The sequence below is a fragment of the Geospiza fortis genome, unplaced genomic scaffold, assembly GCF_000277835.1.
Source record: "Geospiza fortis unplaced genomic scaffold, GeoFor_1.0 scaffold237, whole genome shotgun sequence".
Taxonomy (NCBI): Eukaryota; Metazoa; Chordata; class Aves; order Passeriformes; family Thraupidae; genus Geospiza; species Geospiza fortis.
Window position 1 is genome coordinate 7,373,382 of NW_005054319.1, and position 15,262 is coordinate 7,388,643.

General features: G+C 40.6%; 2 protein-coding genes across 2 annotated transcripts in view; one reads left to right on the forward strand and one right to left on the reverse strand.

Moving 5' to 3' along the window:
* TVP23A (trans-golgi network vesicle protein 23 homolog A) overlaps positions 1-9,816 on the forward strand; it is a 16,975-nt gene extending 7,159 nt beyond the window's left edge. Inside the window, exons 2-7 of the mRNA XM_005420508.2 lie at positions 6-85; positions 4,017-4,161; positions 5,122-5,211; positions 6,890-7,015; positions 8,610-8,739; positions 9,140-9,816. Coding sequence (XP_005420565.1) covers positions 6-85; positions 4,017-4,161; positions 5,122-5,211; positions 6,890-7,015; positions 8,610-8,739; positions 9,140-9,201 — 633 coding nt within the window. The 3' untranslated portion in view covers positions 9,202-9,816. The remainder of the gene's footprint in view (positions 1-5; positions 86-4,016; positions 4,162-5,121; positions 5,212-6,889; positions 7,016-8,609; positions 8,740-9,139) is intronic.
* Positions 9,817-10,147: 331 nt separating this feature from the next.
* Positions 10,148-15,262, reverse strand: part of NUBP1 (nucleotide binding protein 1) — a 6,178-nt gene continuing 1,063 nt past the window's right edge. Inside the window, exons 2-10 of the mRNA XM_014306807.2 lie at positions 15,190-15,258; positions 14,920-14,988; positions 14,360-14,392; positions 13,386-13,476; positions 13,076-13,230; positions 11,895-12,005; positions 11,670-11,772; positions 10,893-10,976; positions 10,148-10,317 (exon numbers count right to left, since the gene is read on the reverse strand). Coding sequence (XP_014162282.2) covers positions 10,265-10,317; positions 10,893-10,976; positions 11,670-11,772; positions 11,895-12,005; positions 13,076-13,230; positions 13,386-13,476; positions 14,360-14,392; positions 14,920-14,988; positions 15,190-15,258 — 768 coding nt within the window. The 3' untranslated portion in view covers positions 10,148-10,264. The remainder of the gene's footprint in view (positions 10,318-10,892; positions 10,977-11,669; positions 11,773-11,894; positions 12,006-13,075; positions 13,231-13,385; positions 13,477-14,359; positions 14,393-14,919; positions 14,989-15,189; positions 15,259-15,262) is intronic.

Consider the following 15,262-nt stretch of genomic DNA (forward strand, 5'->3'; position numbering starts at 1 on the left):
AGCAGGCGCTGGTGGACGACACCGAGGATGTGTCCCTGGATTTCGGGAGCGAGGAGGAGCTGGCGCTGCGGAAAGCGCGGATCAGGTAACGGCGCGGAGGCCGCAGCATCGCGGCGCCCGGACCCGGGCGGCCCTGGCTGTTCCGCTGTACAGAAAACTCCATTTAAACACTTCATTCCCGTTTTTTACAGGGAGGGTGGTCAAGCGCTGGAACAGGCTGCCCGGGGAGGCTGGGGCGCCTCTGTCCGGGAGATGCTCGGGCTGGAGCAGGCGAGGCCGGGCCCCGCTGCCCGGCATCACCCGGTCACTGGAACTGAAAACCTGACACGTCCAACACCCCAAACCCCAAACAAACAGTGCTTTAGTTAGAGCTGGAGCAGTGCTCAGCTTTGCTGGGCTCCAGCAAAGCCCGCTGTGCAGCAGTGCTCAGGCACTGCAGTGGGCACCTGGCTGAACAGCCAGATAGCTGCGATAAAACTGTCATGATTTCCTACCACGGGATGTGATGCTGTGTGGAATATAAAATATCTTATGTTTGTAGACATTATCTTAGAAAATCCAACGCCTTAACCCATCTCGTGTCAGGCTAAGCTTGGATTCCTCACTAGAGGTGTCACTCTGCAGCTCTGGCCACACAGAGGTCTCAGGTGACAGAGCTGTTCAATCAGTGGCTTTTGAAGAATCTCCAATCAAAAGTTGTGAAAGGGAAGGTTTTATGTCAAAAGGAATTAGGCATGCACTGATCAATAATATATATAGTCAGGTTTGATTTCGATTGCTTTCTCTGCCTTGCCCCAGTTTAGTCTGGTCCATTCCAATGATAATATTTCCTGTAGGTGTAAACAAAGAAATATAATAGATGTTAAACCTGACACAACATTATCTGAGATAAAAAGCAATCATGTAGCTTTACAATATAATTACTTTTACAAGTGTCTGGTGAAGCAGTGCTTCGTACTTTGTCACTACTTAGTCAGCCCTGACATAAGATTAACCTTCCCAGAATTGCCTTGGTTTTACACCTTAGCAACAGCACACATTTTAAATGAAGGTTTATATTTTGGTGCAGTCTTGGAGAACACAGCTTCAAGGATTCAACTAAGCTGGGAAGTACAGCTTAGAAGTACCTTGATCACACAAGCCACAGGTTCTGAAGGACCAGTCTACATGTAGCATGAAGTGAAACCACCCTGGAATGTTTATAGAAGGTTACAGCACGCAGCACTTTACTCTAGAGATCTTAGAGATTCTTCCTGATTCATGCTACTCAGTAGTACAGCACAGGTAAAGTATCAGCAAACTGTACTGTTCTGTGATCCACTTTGTGTAGACAGTGGCTTCATTAGAGACAGCTCTTCTTTCTGGCCCTCAAGACAATATTAAAAGATGATAAATTGAAAATTCATCTGCTATAGAATGCAGAATTGAAACTGCTTACACTGCTCACACATGTTTGTTTTTTATATTTCTGAAGAATCTTGTGCAAATGAGCCTGGAAGTCACCTAGGTGCTGCAAAATTTTGTTATCATATTAAAGGGCATAACAAGGTGTTCCAGTCATTTGTCTTTATTCCAATTTCATATATCTTGAACTTGGTTATAATTAGCATGGCTATGACAAATTGTGCTTTTGTGATTCTCTGAGGTATGTGCAAAAGGGCTCCTTAGAAGCAAAAGGTTAGTGGCTACTTTTCTAAGAAACTGGAAATAGGTAAGTTCTGGAAATCAGAAATTCTTACTCTTTCCTAAGAAATTGGAAAAAGATTGCAGTACCAGGACTGTGGATCTGGAAGTAGGGAGCATATGATTGCTTCTTTTACAAATCAGCCAGGAAACACAGTGATCAAGGAGAAAAGAGAGCTCATTTATTCAAAATTTTCCTCAATACATTTTGAAGTATCAGACAGGAGGAAAAAAAAAAGCCAGCATGTAGAGTACTGCTGTGGCACTTCTGAGCAGGCACCTGGAATGATTTTCCTGTAGTTCACTGGAACAGTTTAGGCCTGACCCAAATTTGATTCTTTAACATGGGATGCAACTAAATTGATTACAGCTCATTCCTGTCCTAACAGGCATCATGCTCCCAGACTGAACAGAGGTTATTGTAACAAGGTTCATGGCAATCACTGAGCCTGGAGGCTCCAGTTGTGCATCACATGGATGTTTAGCTGAAACAGGAAAACAAGAAGGCCAAGCAAGTGGATTTCTGTCCTTTCAGGAGCAAATTTATGCCAAGCTGAGCAATTGTAGAGTTGCAGTTTCCTTTATCCTTTTCAGAGTCTCAGTAAGTGCTCAGCACTGAAATAAATGACAGCTTCTTGCTCATGGGTTTTGTTTTGTTTGTATTTTAGTAAATACCCTTCAATGTTTGACATTGCAACAAATTCAGCATCCAAACAGTAATCCTGTTGTAATCCAGTCATACTGCTGAATCTGCCTTCCAAAATGAAACATGAATTCTCCAAAGTTACTGCCACATTTGAAGCACTGATCCATTAGAAAAGCTCAGGCAACCCTGGTGTGCTTTGGGGTTGTGATCTATGAAAGCTGCTCTGGGCTTTCATAGATCACAACCTTTTGTGATCACAAGCTTTTATGAAAGCTGCTAAGGGCACCACTTCCATCATTGACTCTTGCATCTTCTTGACCAAGATCAAGGCTGGAAGCAGCAAGGCCCTGATTTAGCCAGTTCACAATCCCTACTCCACCCGCCTGGCTGCTTATGGCAGAAAAAGCCCCTTTGCTTAAAATGTCACATGTTCAGTTCTAAGTCAGAAGAAGTTTTTGGAAAGTTTGAAGTTCACATGGGCATGACCAGGAGTAAATATAAACTTCACCTGTGCATCATCCTTCCCTCCCCAGTCATATGTGTAGTACTACAAACACAGTATTACCACTGGAGAAAGAGAAACACCAGAACAGTTAAACAGCTATAGAGAAATAATATAACAACAAGGATATTGAAGTTATAAAAGTTATTATTCTTATATAGCTATAATTTTATAGTAAGCAATTTTGTATATATTACATGTCTCATTTTATTAAACACAATAACAGAATAACATTTAATAGTTAAATAGTTGATTACGCCCTAGGCCATATTTTTGTTAATTGGCTGTTCTACTGTTAATTGGTCACAGAGGCATAGGAGCTTAAGGAGACAATTGTTGACTTAAATATCTTTTTCAGATATTTTATTCTCTAAGCTTCAAGGAAGAAGTTACTTAGCTGCAAGAGCCTGTAGTTAATTCTCACTTTCAACTAATTAACACAAACAGTTGCACAGGGTAAAATTTTTACTTGGCATATTACCCTGCAAATTGTGCTGTGCTCATTACAGCATTCTCCAGGCCCCCACCCTACTGTGCAGGCCAGTATTTCATGTCACATGCTTCTTTCACTGAAATTTCTCTTTATTTTTTTACAGATAAAAATTTGTTCAATGAGCAAAGCGTAAATACTAGTGAAATTAATAAGCAGTAATTCGGAAGAACTGTTAGATTCCCAAATCATTCTGCCTAAAAGGAAGTGTTTGGTTTAGACATTAAATATGAAAGTTCATTTTGTCTTATAGCAAACAGCTACATTTTTTTTTAGAGTTAATATTTTGTTTTCAAAGCTGTTCTGAAAGGCATAAGAGCTCTCTCAATTCTTTTGTGCTTTGCAATGTTGATTCATTTAATAAAACAACAAAGATTTTATGGTACTGTGTTGCACACAGCCACTAAATTCCTTCACACAGGTCCAAAGAATCTGGTGAAAGGCTCCATATTTTGTTCTGTCTTTGAGAAAGTTTTGACAGGAACGCCACATTTGTATTTTAGATTTAGACTGAAGCTTGGCTATTGAAAATACCATTGTTTGCTAATGAAGATGTACACCAACACTGAAATAATAGCAGCTGCAAACCAAAATACCATTATAAACTTGAAATACCTGTGCTGTGCTACATTGTCAGCCAGCACTGTAACATTCCCTCCTGTCCCATAACCTCATTTATGCTCTGTTTTTTCTAGGCACCCACTGGCCACCTTTTTCCACCTGTTTTTCCGAGTGAGTGCTATTGTCACCTACTTGTTCTGTGACTGGTTCAGCAACAGCTTTGTTGCCTGTTTTGTCACTATTCTCCTCCTTCTATCCTTTGACTTTTGGTCTGTCAAGGTAAGATGACCCTGAATAGTAATTACCTTGGGAAGTATTTTGTCATTAATTAAAACAAAAAAATTGAAATATGTATAATGACAGAAGTGACAAAAATATTGCAGTCTGTTTATTTATTAAATGTCTAGCCCATTTTAATGAGGATGTTCACATATGTTAGTTATTTAGCACTATGTTTTCTATGGCTGACTACAAAGGTCTACTAATATGGTGAGAAAATTGCTTTGCCATAGGTAATTTGTTTGTATGCTTCCCCCCATAAAAATAAATTAAAAAATTAAAATAATACTGGCTTTCAGCAATGGATGCCCTAGAATGTCAGGATCTGCAGCCTTGTGCCCAGACCCCACAGCAGGGGCTGCAGAAGTCTCCTGAGAGCCCAGCTATAGCTCTGGTGCCCTAATCCCTTGCAGGCAGGTGGGTCAGGCCAGTCCAGGATCCAGGGGTTCCATGTTTTCAGCAAGGCTTTTGTTCTGTAGAAGTGAAGCATTGATGCACATCCAGTATTCCGAAAGCTTCTGGTTCATCCAGGTGCTGAAATATTTTCTTGGTTTGTTTCCCTGATCCTACACAGCTTATTTGCTTGTCATTAATCTCCCATTTTCCAGTGTGTTTCTGTTATTAGTATTCCTCTTTTACTGAATAAATTTGTTTATTGGGTGCTTGTCCAACAGGCACCCAATAATTGACTTGAAAAAGATACAACCTATAATTTCTTGTCTAAGTAAGTGCTATTGTGCTTATTATCAAATTGAAAGAGAAGAGGCCTCTAAATTTGTAACTTCACCCATCATTAATGGCTGTTGTACTCAAGATGGAACAGCTTTTAGAAGTAATTTTTGTATTAGATAAAAGATGATTTTTGAACATGCTTGTCTTTTAAATTTTTTCTATTTTTAACTGTTATACTGACAAGTGACTTGTGCTACTGATTAATGCAAATAATGGTTTCATCACTAGAATGTGACAGGAAGACTCTTGGTTGGTTTGCGTTGGTGGAACCAGATTGATGAAGATGGAAAAAGTCACTGGGTGTTTGAAGCAAAAAGGGTAAATATATTAATAGAAGCAGGCACAAGGCAAACAGAATTCACAGGAAATTTGTAAAGCCGGTACCAAGTCAAACATAGTAACAAATAAAGTACCTTTGTAACAGTTACTTTTTATCCAGCTTCCATAGAAAACAATGTCAGTATTCAGGTGCAAGCACTGTTTGTCACATCCAGGAAACATTCAGGGCAAAACAGGACTCACAACATTGTCAGCATATGGAATAGCAGAATAAATATTCATAGCATGGTATGAAATGTTTCTGGTAGTTCTATTTTATTTTCTAGCGAGAATATCTCATAATAAACACATCTTTCCATAGATAATCCCAACACAGAATCCTCTTGAGGAAAGTAATGCTGAATAGTTCAAATTTAGTATTTTGAAGTTAATATTTTATTCACCTTCATGGAATATGGTGGGAAAGAGAACCTTGATCACAGAGCATTCTGATACTGCCAGTGCCCCCCAGACACACTGAATTGGAGGGAAAGAAGCACAATAGAATGGCATTTGGCATCACTGCCAGAGTCAAGACTTGGTTTTGCTTTCACTTGCTGACATTCTCTGTGCAGCCCACTGAGCCTGGCAGAGCAGCACCCGGGGCTTCTCACAGGGACATTCTCTGGAGCCCTCCAGCTGTGTCCCCAGCCTGGCCAGCTGTGCCACTGCTGCTGTCCCCCTGCAGTGCTCTCTGCAGTGCCCTTGCAGTGCTCTCTGCAGTATCCTCTGCCCCCTGCAGTGCCCTCTGCAGTGTCCTCTGCAGTGCCCCCTGCAGCCCTGGCCGTGGCTCCGGGGTGCCCCGAGGCCAGAACACAAATAAATTAATGTGCTTCCTGTGAGACTGAGGGAAGCCTGAAGACAGAATAGAGGAAACCCTGCAGGACAGAATACATGGAAAATTCAATATACTGAAAATTAACTAAAAATGCTTTTCAGAGTGGAAGAGTCCAGAGGGTTTTCTTTTCCAATTGTGATGCTTCTGTTTCAGAAGTTGGCATTAGTGGTCATCAATTGGTCTGAGGGTTGGAGTGAAATTTTGGAAAGATCAGAGCCTTCTGAACAATTCTCTTACTTTAAGGGGTTTTTTTTGTTCTTTCTTAAGTGTGATGAGCCCTTCAGTGTACATAGAAACATGTGAGTTGTGTTGACCTGAAGAAATCTGTAAGCAGGGCTTTGCAGCCTGCTCTGAAGTTTCTGCTCTCCCTGAAGAACAGACAGAGCACAGACCATAAGGCTGCCCCTTGCAGTTACAGTGTGCTCAACTCCAGCACGACACAAGAGGCATTTTCAAAGCCATGGTTCTTAATTCATGGAATGTCAGCAGAGTTCAGAAGCAAAACCAAGGATTTATATAATAGGAATATATAATAGTTTGTATAATAGGAAAATAAGCTTATGCAAGATACAAATTAAGATACAGAATCTTTTTATGAAAATGTATAGAAATGTGCACTTTTCTAAGAATTCCACTCTGAACTAGAAACAACAGATAAATCCCTATGAATGAAAATGCTGTGTACAGTAGGGCATCAGGAAGGAAACTGGGCACGAGCTACTGCTCTTCTTAGTTAATCTTCTTCTGTGTATATGATAAGTGAAATCTCCCTCTTCTGTCAATTTGTCATTTATTGTGGGTTTTGACTTTGTGACTGATAGTCTCAATTTTTTCTTCCAGGTGCCTGCAATAGCTGCCTCAACTGAAGCTGAAGCCAGAATCTTCTGGCTCGGTCTCATCATCTGCCCAGTGATTTGGACAATGTTTTTCTTTAGCACCTTGTTCTCCTTGAAGCTGAAATGGCTGGTGAGTCAGGGGGTACTGAAAACAATCTTGGTAGAGGGAAAACCCAGATCTGTTAGTTTTTAACCAAATCTTTCAACAGTAGAAAAATTTCACCAGCAGCTTCAAAGAATCCCGAGGAGTTTTCTGCAGTCAAGGCTTGCACTCTGGAATGGATTGGTAATTTTTAGCTGCACTTCCACTGGGTTATCAGATGTCAACTCCTTCCTCTAGAGAACCTCAAGTAGTGGGCAAAATTATGACCTTCTGTTTAACTGTAGCAACTTACTCTGCCCCAACTTATTTCAGTCAAATAAAACTAACAGGAGAGGACAAAAAATGAACCAGTGGTGTTGGTTTTCAAGTTTTTAGGTCTCCTGGGAACTTAAATGTACTTTTAAAAGTAAGGAATTTAGATCTCTGGTACCATTCTCTTTTGAAAGAAGCAGCATCATTAGCTCATAAAACCTTGATAAACTGAGCTACAAGTAAGTATTTTATTGCTTTACTTATAAGTCATCTACTTAAAAAAACCCCAACACTTTTTTTCTAAATATGAGAGGAAATTTACCCCATATATTGCATTATATTGTTTTTGTCTATGAAATCTTCACATTTTCCCCTGTAAACATTAAATGCTTGGCTAATTGCCACGCTATTCATTCTGTCAAGTTCCCAGCCACGCTCAGTACCATTTCCTAATTCAGTTTGAAATGATAAAAAGCACCCCTGACATGCACAGCTACATAATCAGTAACAGCCAAGATTGCATATTCATTATTCAATTAAACAAGAAATTCAGCTATGAGCATGAATCAAGTGCAAATCATTAACTGCTTTCTGGTGCCCCTAAACAAGCAATAGTTAAAATTAAACCAGCATTCTTTGTTCATGGCTCCACCTTTATTTTTGAAAAGCAGAGATTGTTTGCTAAGCCAAAAGCTGCTTGGAGATAGAACTCTAACTGGCATAGAAGGCAGGTTGCCCAGGTGCTTGTAAAAGGCAAATTACTCAAACAAAAATAAAATCACTTCTGGGAAACTGGTTCTGAAGGCTAAGAGAAACATTTTTATAAGTTACTGCATTAGTCAGATTGGTTCCACCTGCTGCTAAACCTGAAGTACCACAAAAGGAACTGATTATTTTCACTGCCTGTCAATGCTAGGTAGGGAATCTATAGATGCTCTTTGTAAATCCATAAATTACAGATCTTATTTGTTTATAATAAGTTGTTTGTCAGCTGAACAGGCCTGCGGGTGTGCCATATATCTGGAAGTAAAACTTTTAGACATAAATGGGGCTTTAAAAAAGTGAAATGTTTCAGGAATCTGTTAAATAGTCCTTTTTTGAGTAAGTGCTTTTAGGAAGGTAATGAAGTCTTTCAAGATACAGAATGACACAACTGGTATTGGTGTTTTGATAAAAATAAATATTTGTAGAAAGGAACTATTGTGTTTGACATGACTGCATGTCTTTGAAGGCCACTTATGATTGGGAGTAATGTCCCCCTGTTACAGCACACTTATCTGGATAGTGTGTACACACACACATGTGTGTATCCTACACAGTCAGTGCACAGCCATGGGTTTGTTCCCGCTGAACTCTTGTTTGTCCACAGGCTCTCGTGATTGCTGGGATCTCCCTCCAGACTGCTAATTTATATGGCTACATCCACTGCAAGTTAGGAGGACAAAAAACCATCAGCAGAGTAACCTCAAGATTGTTTGGCACCACAGACGTTCCCAAGAGTGAGTACTGAGCTTCAGCCCATGGGGTAGAACAGCCAACCTGCCTCTCAGGGCTGGTGCTGGCTTTTCCTGGGTCTCAGTTCCTGCAGTGAGCCCAGGATAATCCTGATTCTCTACCAAGCCTCTCTGGCAGTGTCACATGGAAGAGCCATAACCCCAGGTTACTTTGCTCCATGTTTGGAAGCCTGCTGAGCTCCACAAGTGAGCTGCTTCCAAGCTCCTGAAGAATGTTCTTAAGTTAAATCCTTGGAGTTGCTATAATTCTAATGCCTCTGTTTAAGCAGAGCTGGAAGAGCCATCTTCAACCTTCAGGCTTCCAGCTGGCAGCTCCCTGCTTTGGCAAGAGATCCCTGTGTCCCAGGTTATGCTTATAGCCATGTGTGCTCTGTTCCCTCAACAGGACAGAGCAGGAGAATTGCAGAAGATGGCACTGAAGAACATGGGAAGACAGGCACTAGGTAACCAAATAAGGAAGAGTAAAGGATGAGCAGTAAAAAAAGTAATTCATGAAAGTTGTTCTTCATGGGAAGATATTTACATAAAGCTCTTCTAGAATTATGCCTGCATGAAATAAAGTCATTTGTGTTTGAGTCTTTAGATCCTGGAAGGTTTAAAGCCTTTGTTACTTAAAAGCTTCACCAAAAAGTTGTTTGTGTGAGCACAGACAGTGCTCATGGTTTACAAGGAGCATACTGCTTTCAGAAAAGTTGCCAACCAACTTCAAACTGTTGGATTATCTTAACCAGAAATTACATGTAATAAATTTGTTTAACTGTAAATGATTTGTTTAACTATGGAACTACAATAAACAAAACCAAACTGCCTTTCCCTCTTGTACACAATATTGTTTTTTCAGACCTTTGAAACTACAAATACAAAGGGCCTCTTTGTTATTAAAAATACTGAATGTTAATTTTTAATGTTCAGGCTTAAGGTCAAATAAAAGAAAACAGAAGTCACGAACCATGTTCACCCACTACTTATGTGAAGATATGTAGAACTACACCGTTATGTATAGCTAAAAATTTAATCTTGTTTTGATACCTGTAAAAAAATAAATAAAGCAGTGCACATGTACTATAATATTACCCCAGCTTTCACTCTAGACACAGATCTTTTCCAATGAAAGGAGACATTTAAATGATGTTATTCTGGGAGAGGGAAGGGGCATTACTGCTCACCCTTGTGCAGCAGGCAGAACCAAGGCTGCTGCACATGCCCCAACCTCCTAAGTAAAATGTGGTTGTTTTCTCACCTCTTCAACTGCTACCTTCACAGTCAGGTTATTGGTACCATGACACTGGAGGCAGAATGCACTTGATAATCCAGATGCAGACTCATTTTCACAGCTTTCTAGTGAGGGAAGAACTACACGAATGTTGAGCTTTTGGAAAAAACATAGGCAAGAGCCTTTATATTAAGAATTTATTTGCAATATACAAAAAGAATACATTCCTTTAATAAATCAAGGCATAAGTTACTTTTCTATAATTAGACATGAGCTACGTTTTTGTTCCACTTACAATTACATTATCTTTTCTTCTTGCAAATGGTGTTGTTCACAGTATTCCTGAATTCCTGCAAAGATGGAGAAAAAGTAATGTAAGTACTATTTCACTTGTATATCTGGAATTTGTTGTTGCTGCATCTCTCCCCTGTGGTTACAAGTATCTGAAGTTGGGCCTTCCTTACACTGAAAGTAGTTTTAGGATTATTTTAAACAGCACAGCACCAACTGTTTAGGGAGTTTTTGCAAGGGGTTTTTGTGTAATTACAGTTAGAAGTGGAGGCATTGGTCAGTCAGTTGCCTCCCACTGGGTTATGGTGAGCACTCCTCCACACCTGCTCGAGAGCCTCAGAAGGTTTCTCTGAGCACAAGGACACCCCATCTCTGAAAATGAAAGTCTGACTTCTCTGAAATCAAATGTTGAAACCAGTTATCACATACAATTTCATTATCACTTTAGCAGCCAGTCAGAAGTGATGCCCAGAAGCAAACACGATCTTTGCACCTGCTACTTTCAGAATTGCTGAGTCCCTTTCCTGATTTTATTCTTTGTGGAACAGTTACACAAGCCTGTGTAACACCTTTGTATAGTGCAGCAGTGCTCAGAACCGAGGGGATTCATTTGCACAGTGATTCTCAGACTCACTTTGAATGATCTTCCTGTAAGACAATGTAGCGGGGGACTCGGGTGCTTCAGCCAAGAAAGACTGGCCGCTGTCACAACTTTTTCCTTGAAGGACAGAGAAAAAACACAGAAACAAAGCAACAGGAAAAGATGAGTTTTTCTGGTTTTTAGGCTTTATCCTGTTCCAGTTACACCTTTTCAAACAGCCACCTGCATCTATTCCTTTTAGGAAGCCCTGAAGTCAGTAACAGGACTAGAAATACAGTGTACAGTTTGACAGAGGAATAGTACTAGCAGAAACCTTCAGCTGGAAGTACTGAGCTGTTCCTTGATGTCATTAATTCAGGTATTAATTGGTAACAGTTAGCGGGCAAAGAACCACACCTCCTCATGACCCACAAGAGAATTTGGGCAATGCCAGTAACAGTGAGGTTAAAGCACTGGTTTTAATGCTTAACATATACAAAATACTCTTCTTTGAAGTGGTTATGATTTCATTCAGTTTGCATTTCCAGGTGACTACACCAAAGAGAAAAACGTTGTATTTCAGATATGATTACAGAGCTGAAAAGATGTAGCATGTAATCTTAACTGATTAAGGAAAAGTTAAGGAAATTACCGCAGCACTTCCCACATTCTACACCAAGCTATAGTCATAGTTCCAGTGACTTTTGATTCAAAAAAACATTCTACCTAAAAGTGCTAAGAGACATCAGTGCCCACATCAGGGTTTTGCAGAAGTAACATGAGTATAGGAGGAACAACTTGCTTTAAGTGCAGTGCAATAAGTGACTTTACCTATCTGTGGATCCAGAGGCACTTTACCCAGGAGAGAAACACTCAAGTTCTGGCACATCTTCTCTGCACCACCAGTAGTTGGGGGAAAGATCTGGGATTCATTCTGGGACAACAAGAAAATCAGAGTTAAAATACTGCAATTCTGAGTCAAGGGCATTTTTAGAGCAATGTTTGCTATCCAAGAAACGCCAAGGAAAGAACACTGTAACACACAGCCAGCCCTACCTTACACTTGGGACACACAAAGCCACTCATGTTCTCCACCACACCTATGATGGGCAGCTTCACCTTGCGGCAGAAGTTGATCTCCTTCCGAACATCCTGAAGTGACACTTCCTACAAATAACAGCAAACACTTGTATTTCAACTGTTCATGCTAAATGCATTCAGTAATCTCCTTAGAGCTACTTTATAATGAATTATTATTGCTGCCTTAATGTTTTTAGGAACACAAACCTGTGCTATGAGCTCTATCAACAGAGCAGGTACAACACTTCAAGCCTACTGGGTGTGGTTCTGTTTTGAAATCTGACTCTAGTCAACATTCACCCATATTTGGGTTTTTTATCTCCTATGTTCATCTCATATCTTCTTTAAATGGAACTTTTTCATATTTTCATCTTACAGAAGGACCCTTGGTATTCTCCACAGAGTGAAGACAAGAACCACCAGGCTTACACTAGTTACCTTTTTTCCAATTAAATTTAAAATATCTTATTCTCTCCTCAGAGTTTTCATGTATATGACTCACCTCATCCATTCTCCTGTTCCCTTCCTCCTTCACCACCTCTCTGGTATTGTCCTCAACACTTTGCTTCCTTTATGTGTTATCCTTTCTGCTGTTGTAGAAATACTTCATGTCACATGCTAGTTTGAGCTCCTGTTCTGTTCCAAACCAGACATGAAAACCTCTGTTTGAACTGCGTGTGTTTTTAGTTTCAGTCTTCCAGGGGCTGATTTCTCTTTTAAAAATGCACATGACAAAGCTGACTACTTTGGTGGGTCACCTGGAGGTGACAGGCTACTTCACAGGTGTCAGAGAGTGCACAGCTTATCACTTAAAGCTTCTAACAAACATTCTTCTGAACATTAAGCTGTTGGTGAGTAAATTACAGATCCAAAACGGTGTTAAGTCTGATTCTGAAGGAGGAAATGACACACTGCATTTCCTTTCACCACACCCGTCTCAACAGCTTTTGATTGTGAGCTGCTGTGGTTTAGTGACCCATGTGGATCCCCATCCAGCTCCCCTGAGACCTAACCCACAGACCAGCCAGCTGCAGGGGCAGCACAACAAAGTCATTTCCCTGAGATTCTGTACCCTTAGATTTCTGTGATCAACAGCCTGGAATCCAAGGACTGCCTTTAAGTGCCGTGATGCTTCCCTGGTGGGTTTTGGCTCACACCTGGGGGGTGGTGATGATGACAGCGCCGTCGATGCGGGAGGCACTGAGGTACTGCACGATGGACAGGTGCTCATCCGATGTTCCTGGGGGCGTGTCCACGATCAGGTAATCCACTTCACCCCAGTCCACATCACGCAGAAACTGCTTGATCAGCCCTACAGGAAAGGAGAATGTGGAAGACAAAAAGGTATCTTCCTGTATTTTAAATTTCTGGGTCTTAGCTAACTACCCTATCTACATTACTAAACGTATTACCACACTTGAAACCTTTCAAGTATGTAAATTACTGTTGAAAACACTCAATACATACCATTCTTTTTTGGTCCTCTCCAGATGACAGCATCATCAGGACTACTAAGCAAGAATCCTACTGACATGACACCTAAGTTTTCTTCAACATACTGAAAGAGAAGCAGAGAAACGTAAGCAGTGAAGAAAGTGAAGAAACGTAAGCAGTGAAGAAAGACTAGAGAAACAAACTCTGAACCCCTATTTTACAGAAAAAGATAAAAGCAGAGAACTTTATCTTTTATCAATGGGCATTAAAAACTGCATCCTGTGCAACACTTACCAACTATACTAAGAATGAAAAAATGAAATTGTTACAGCAGTTTATGGAATTGTTGGAGACAACAGAAGGATAAAAGCAGCTTTCTCTCTCAGCACCAGCTGCCTTTCTAACAGCCTGCACACTACATGGGATCTTTAGACAACCAACAGTACTGCAAAACCTTCTTTGCATATTCCAAAGATTCGTAAGGTTTGTCTTGGGTGCAAGATACTACTTGGCTGTCATAGAAGACATGACCCACTACAGCATGTTACTCCAAAATAACAAACCTGAGTAATTTATATTTATTGCCCATATTGCAAAGTCAGTAAACACAAGGTAATAAAACAATTCTAGAAATACCGTACTACTGTTATTAAGAAATTTAACACTCTCATCTACATAGTCTATATCCCGATTCTATACGATATGTATCTTGATTTTATAGATCTATTCTATATTCTATAAAATCTGGAAATACATTCTATAGTGTTCTCTAGATATCCTCTAAAACATGGATATACGTTATATAGATCTACAGAATCTGGACATACAGACTCTGTAGATTCTATGCCCTATATCTGCAGATTCTATAGAATCTGGATATTTAAGTCTTTAGAAGAAGAATTAACAAGAGTACTCCCTGCTCCTCCCTCACTCATTTTTCACTGTAGAAGATGGTGCCCAACCCAAACACACCCAATGAACTTTCTGAAACAACAGCAGCAACTCACCACTGGAGACCATCCAGATCCACTCTGATGAACCTGAAAATTGAAGTGATACACAAAAGCTGCAATAGCAACAAATGTTACACAAAACGTGAACGTAACTCAAATCTGGGCAAAGAGCTCTCCTGCCTGCAGGAACAATCCTGCTTTTGGGGGGCAGCTGAGGTAAAAATGCAAGAGCACCAGATCTCCATTAATAAGTGAACAACAACTGTTCAACCCTTATGTAAGTTTACTCATTATTTGCATTTGTAAGAAATATTCAAAGGCTGATAAAGCGCATCACGCTAATATTACTCGTGTAGTAGTTTCAAGTAGTCAGCATTATGTGGCTGACATGCAATGAAAGTTGGTTTGCAGAACTGCTCATCCTGAAAGCAGATGACTCTTTTGCAAAATATGTTATGCTGAACTTCTACATCTCACCTCATTTCCCTACCACTGCCCCACATTTCCCATTATGCACTCCTTTTAGAAGCTCTACATCCAAAAAACCTGAATATGCTAATGAAAAACTGAGAAAAAAAAAATCCCTTGAACAAGATGCTTGAGCATTCACCCACCTGTTCTCCTTCTAGACCCATAATTTTAGGAATCGATGGCCCACAGAGATCTATGTCCAGCAGAGCAACCTGGAAAACAAACCAGCCAACCTGCCCCACTGGAAACACGGTAGCACAGGGCTGTTTCTAATGGTAATCTCGTGCAATTAAATCACCCCAGCAAGACTCATCCAGGAAAGTCAAACATTAACGAGCAGGGACACACGATCGGTACCGCAGGGACTCGGCCCTGCACTCCCGCCGCCCGTCCTGTCCGTGCCCTCTGCCCACCTGCTTGGTCTCGTCCGCCGCCAGCCCGTGCGCCAGGAGGGCGCTGAAGGTGCTCTTGCCCACTCCGCCCTTC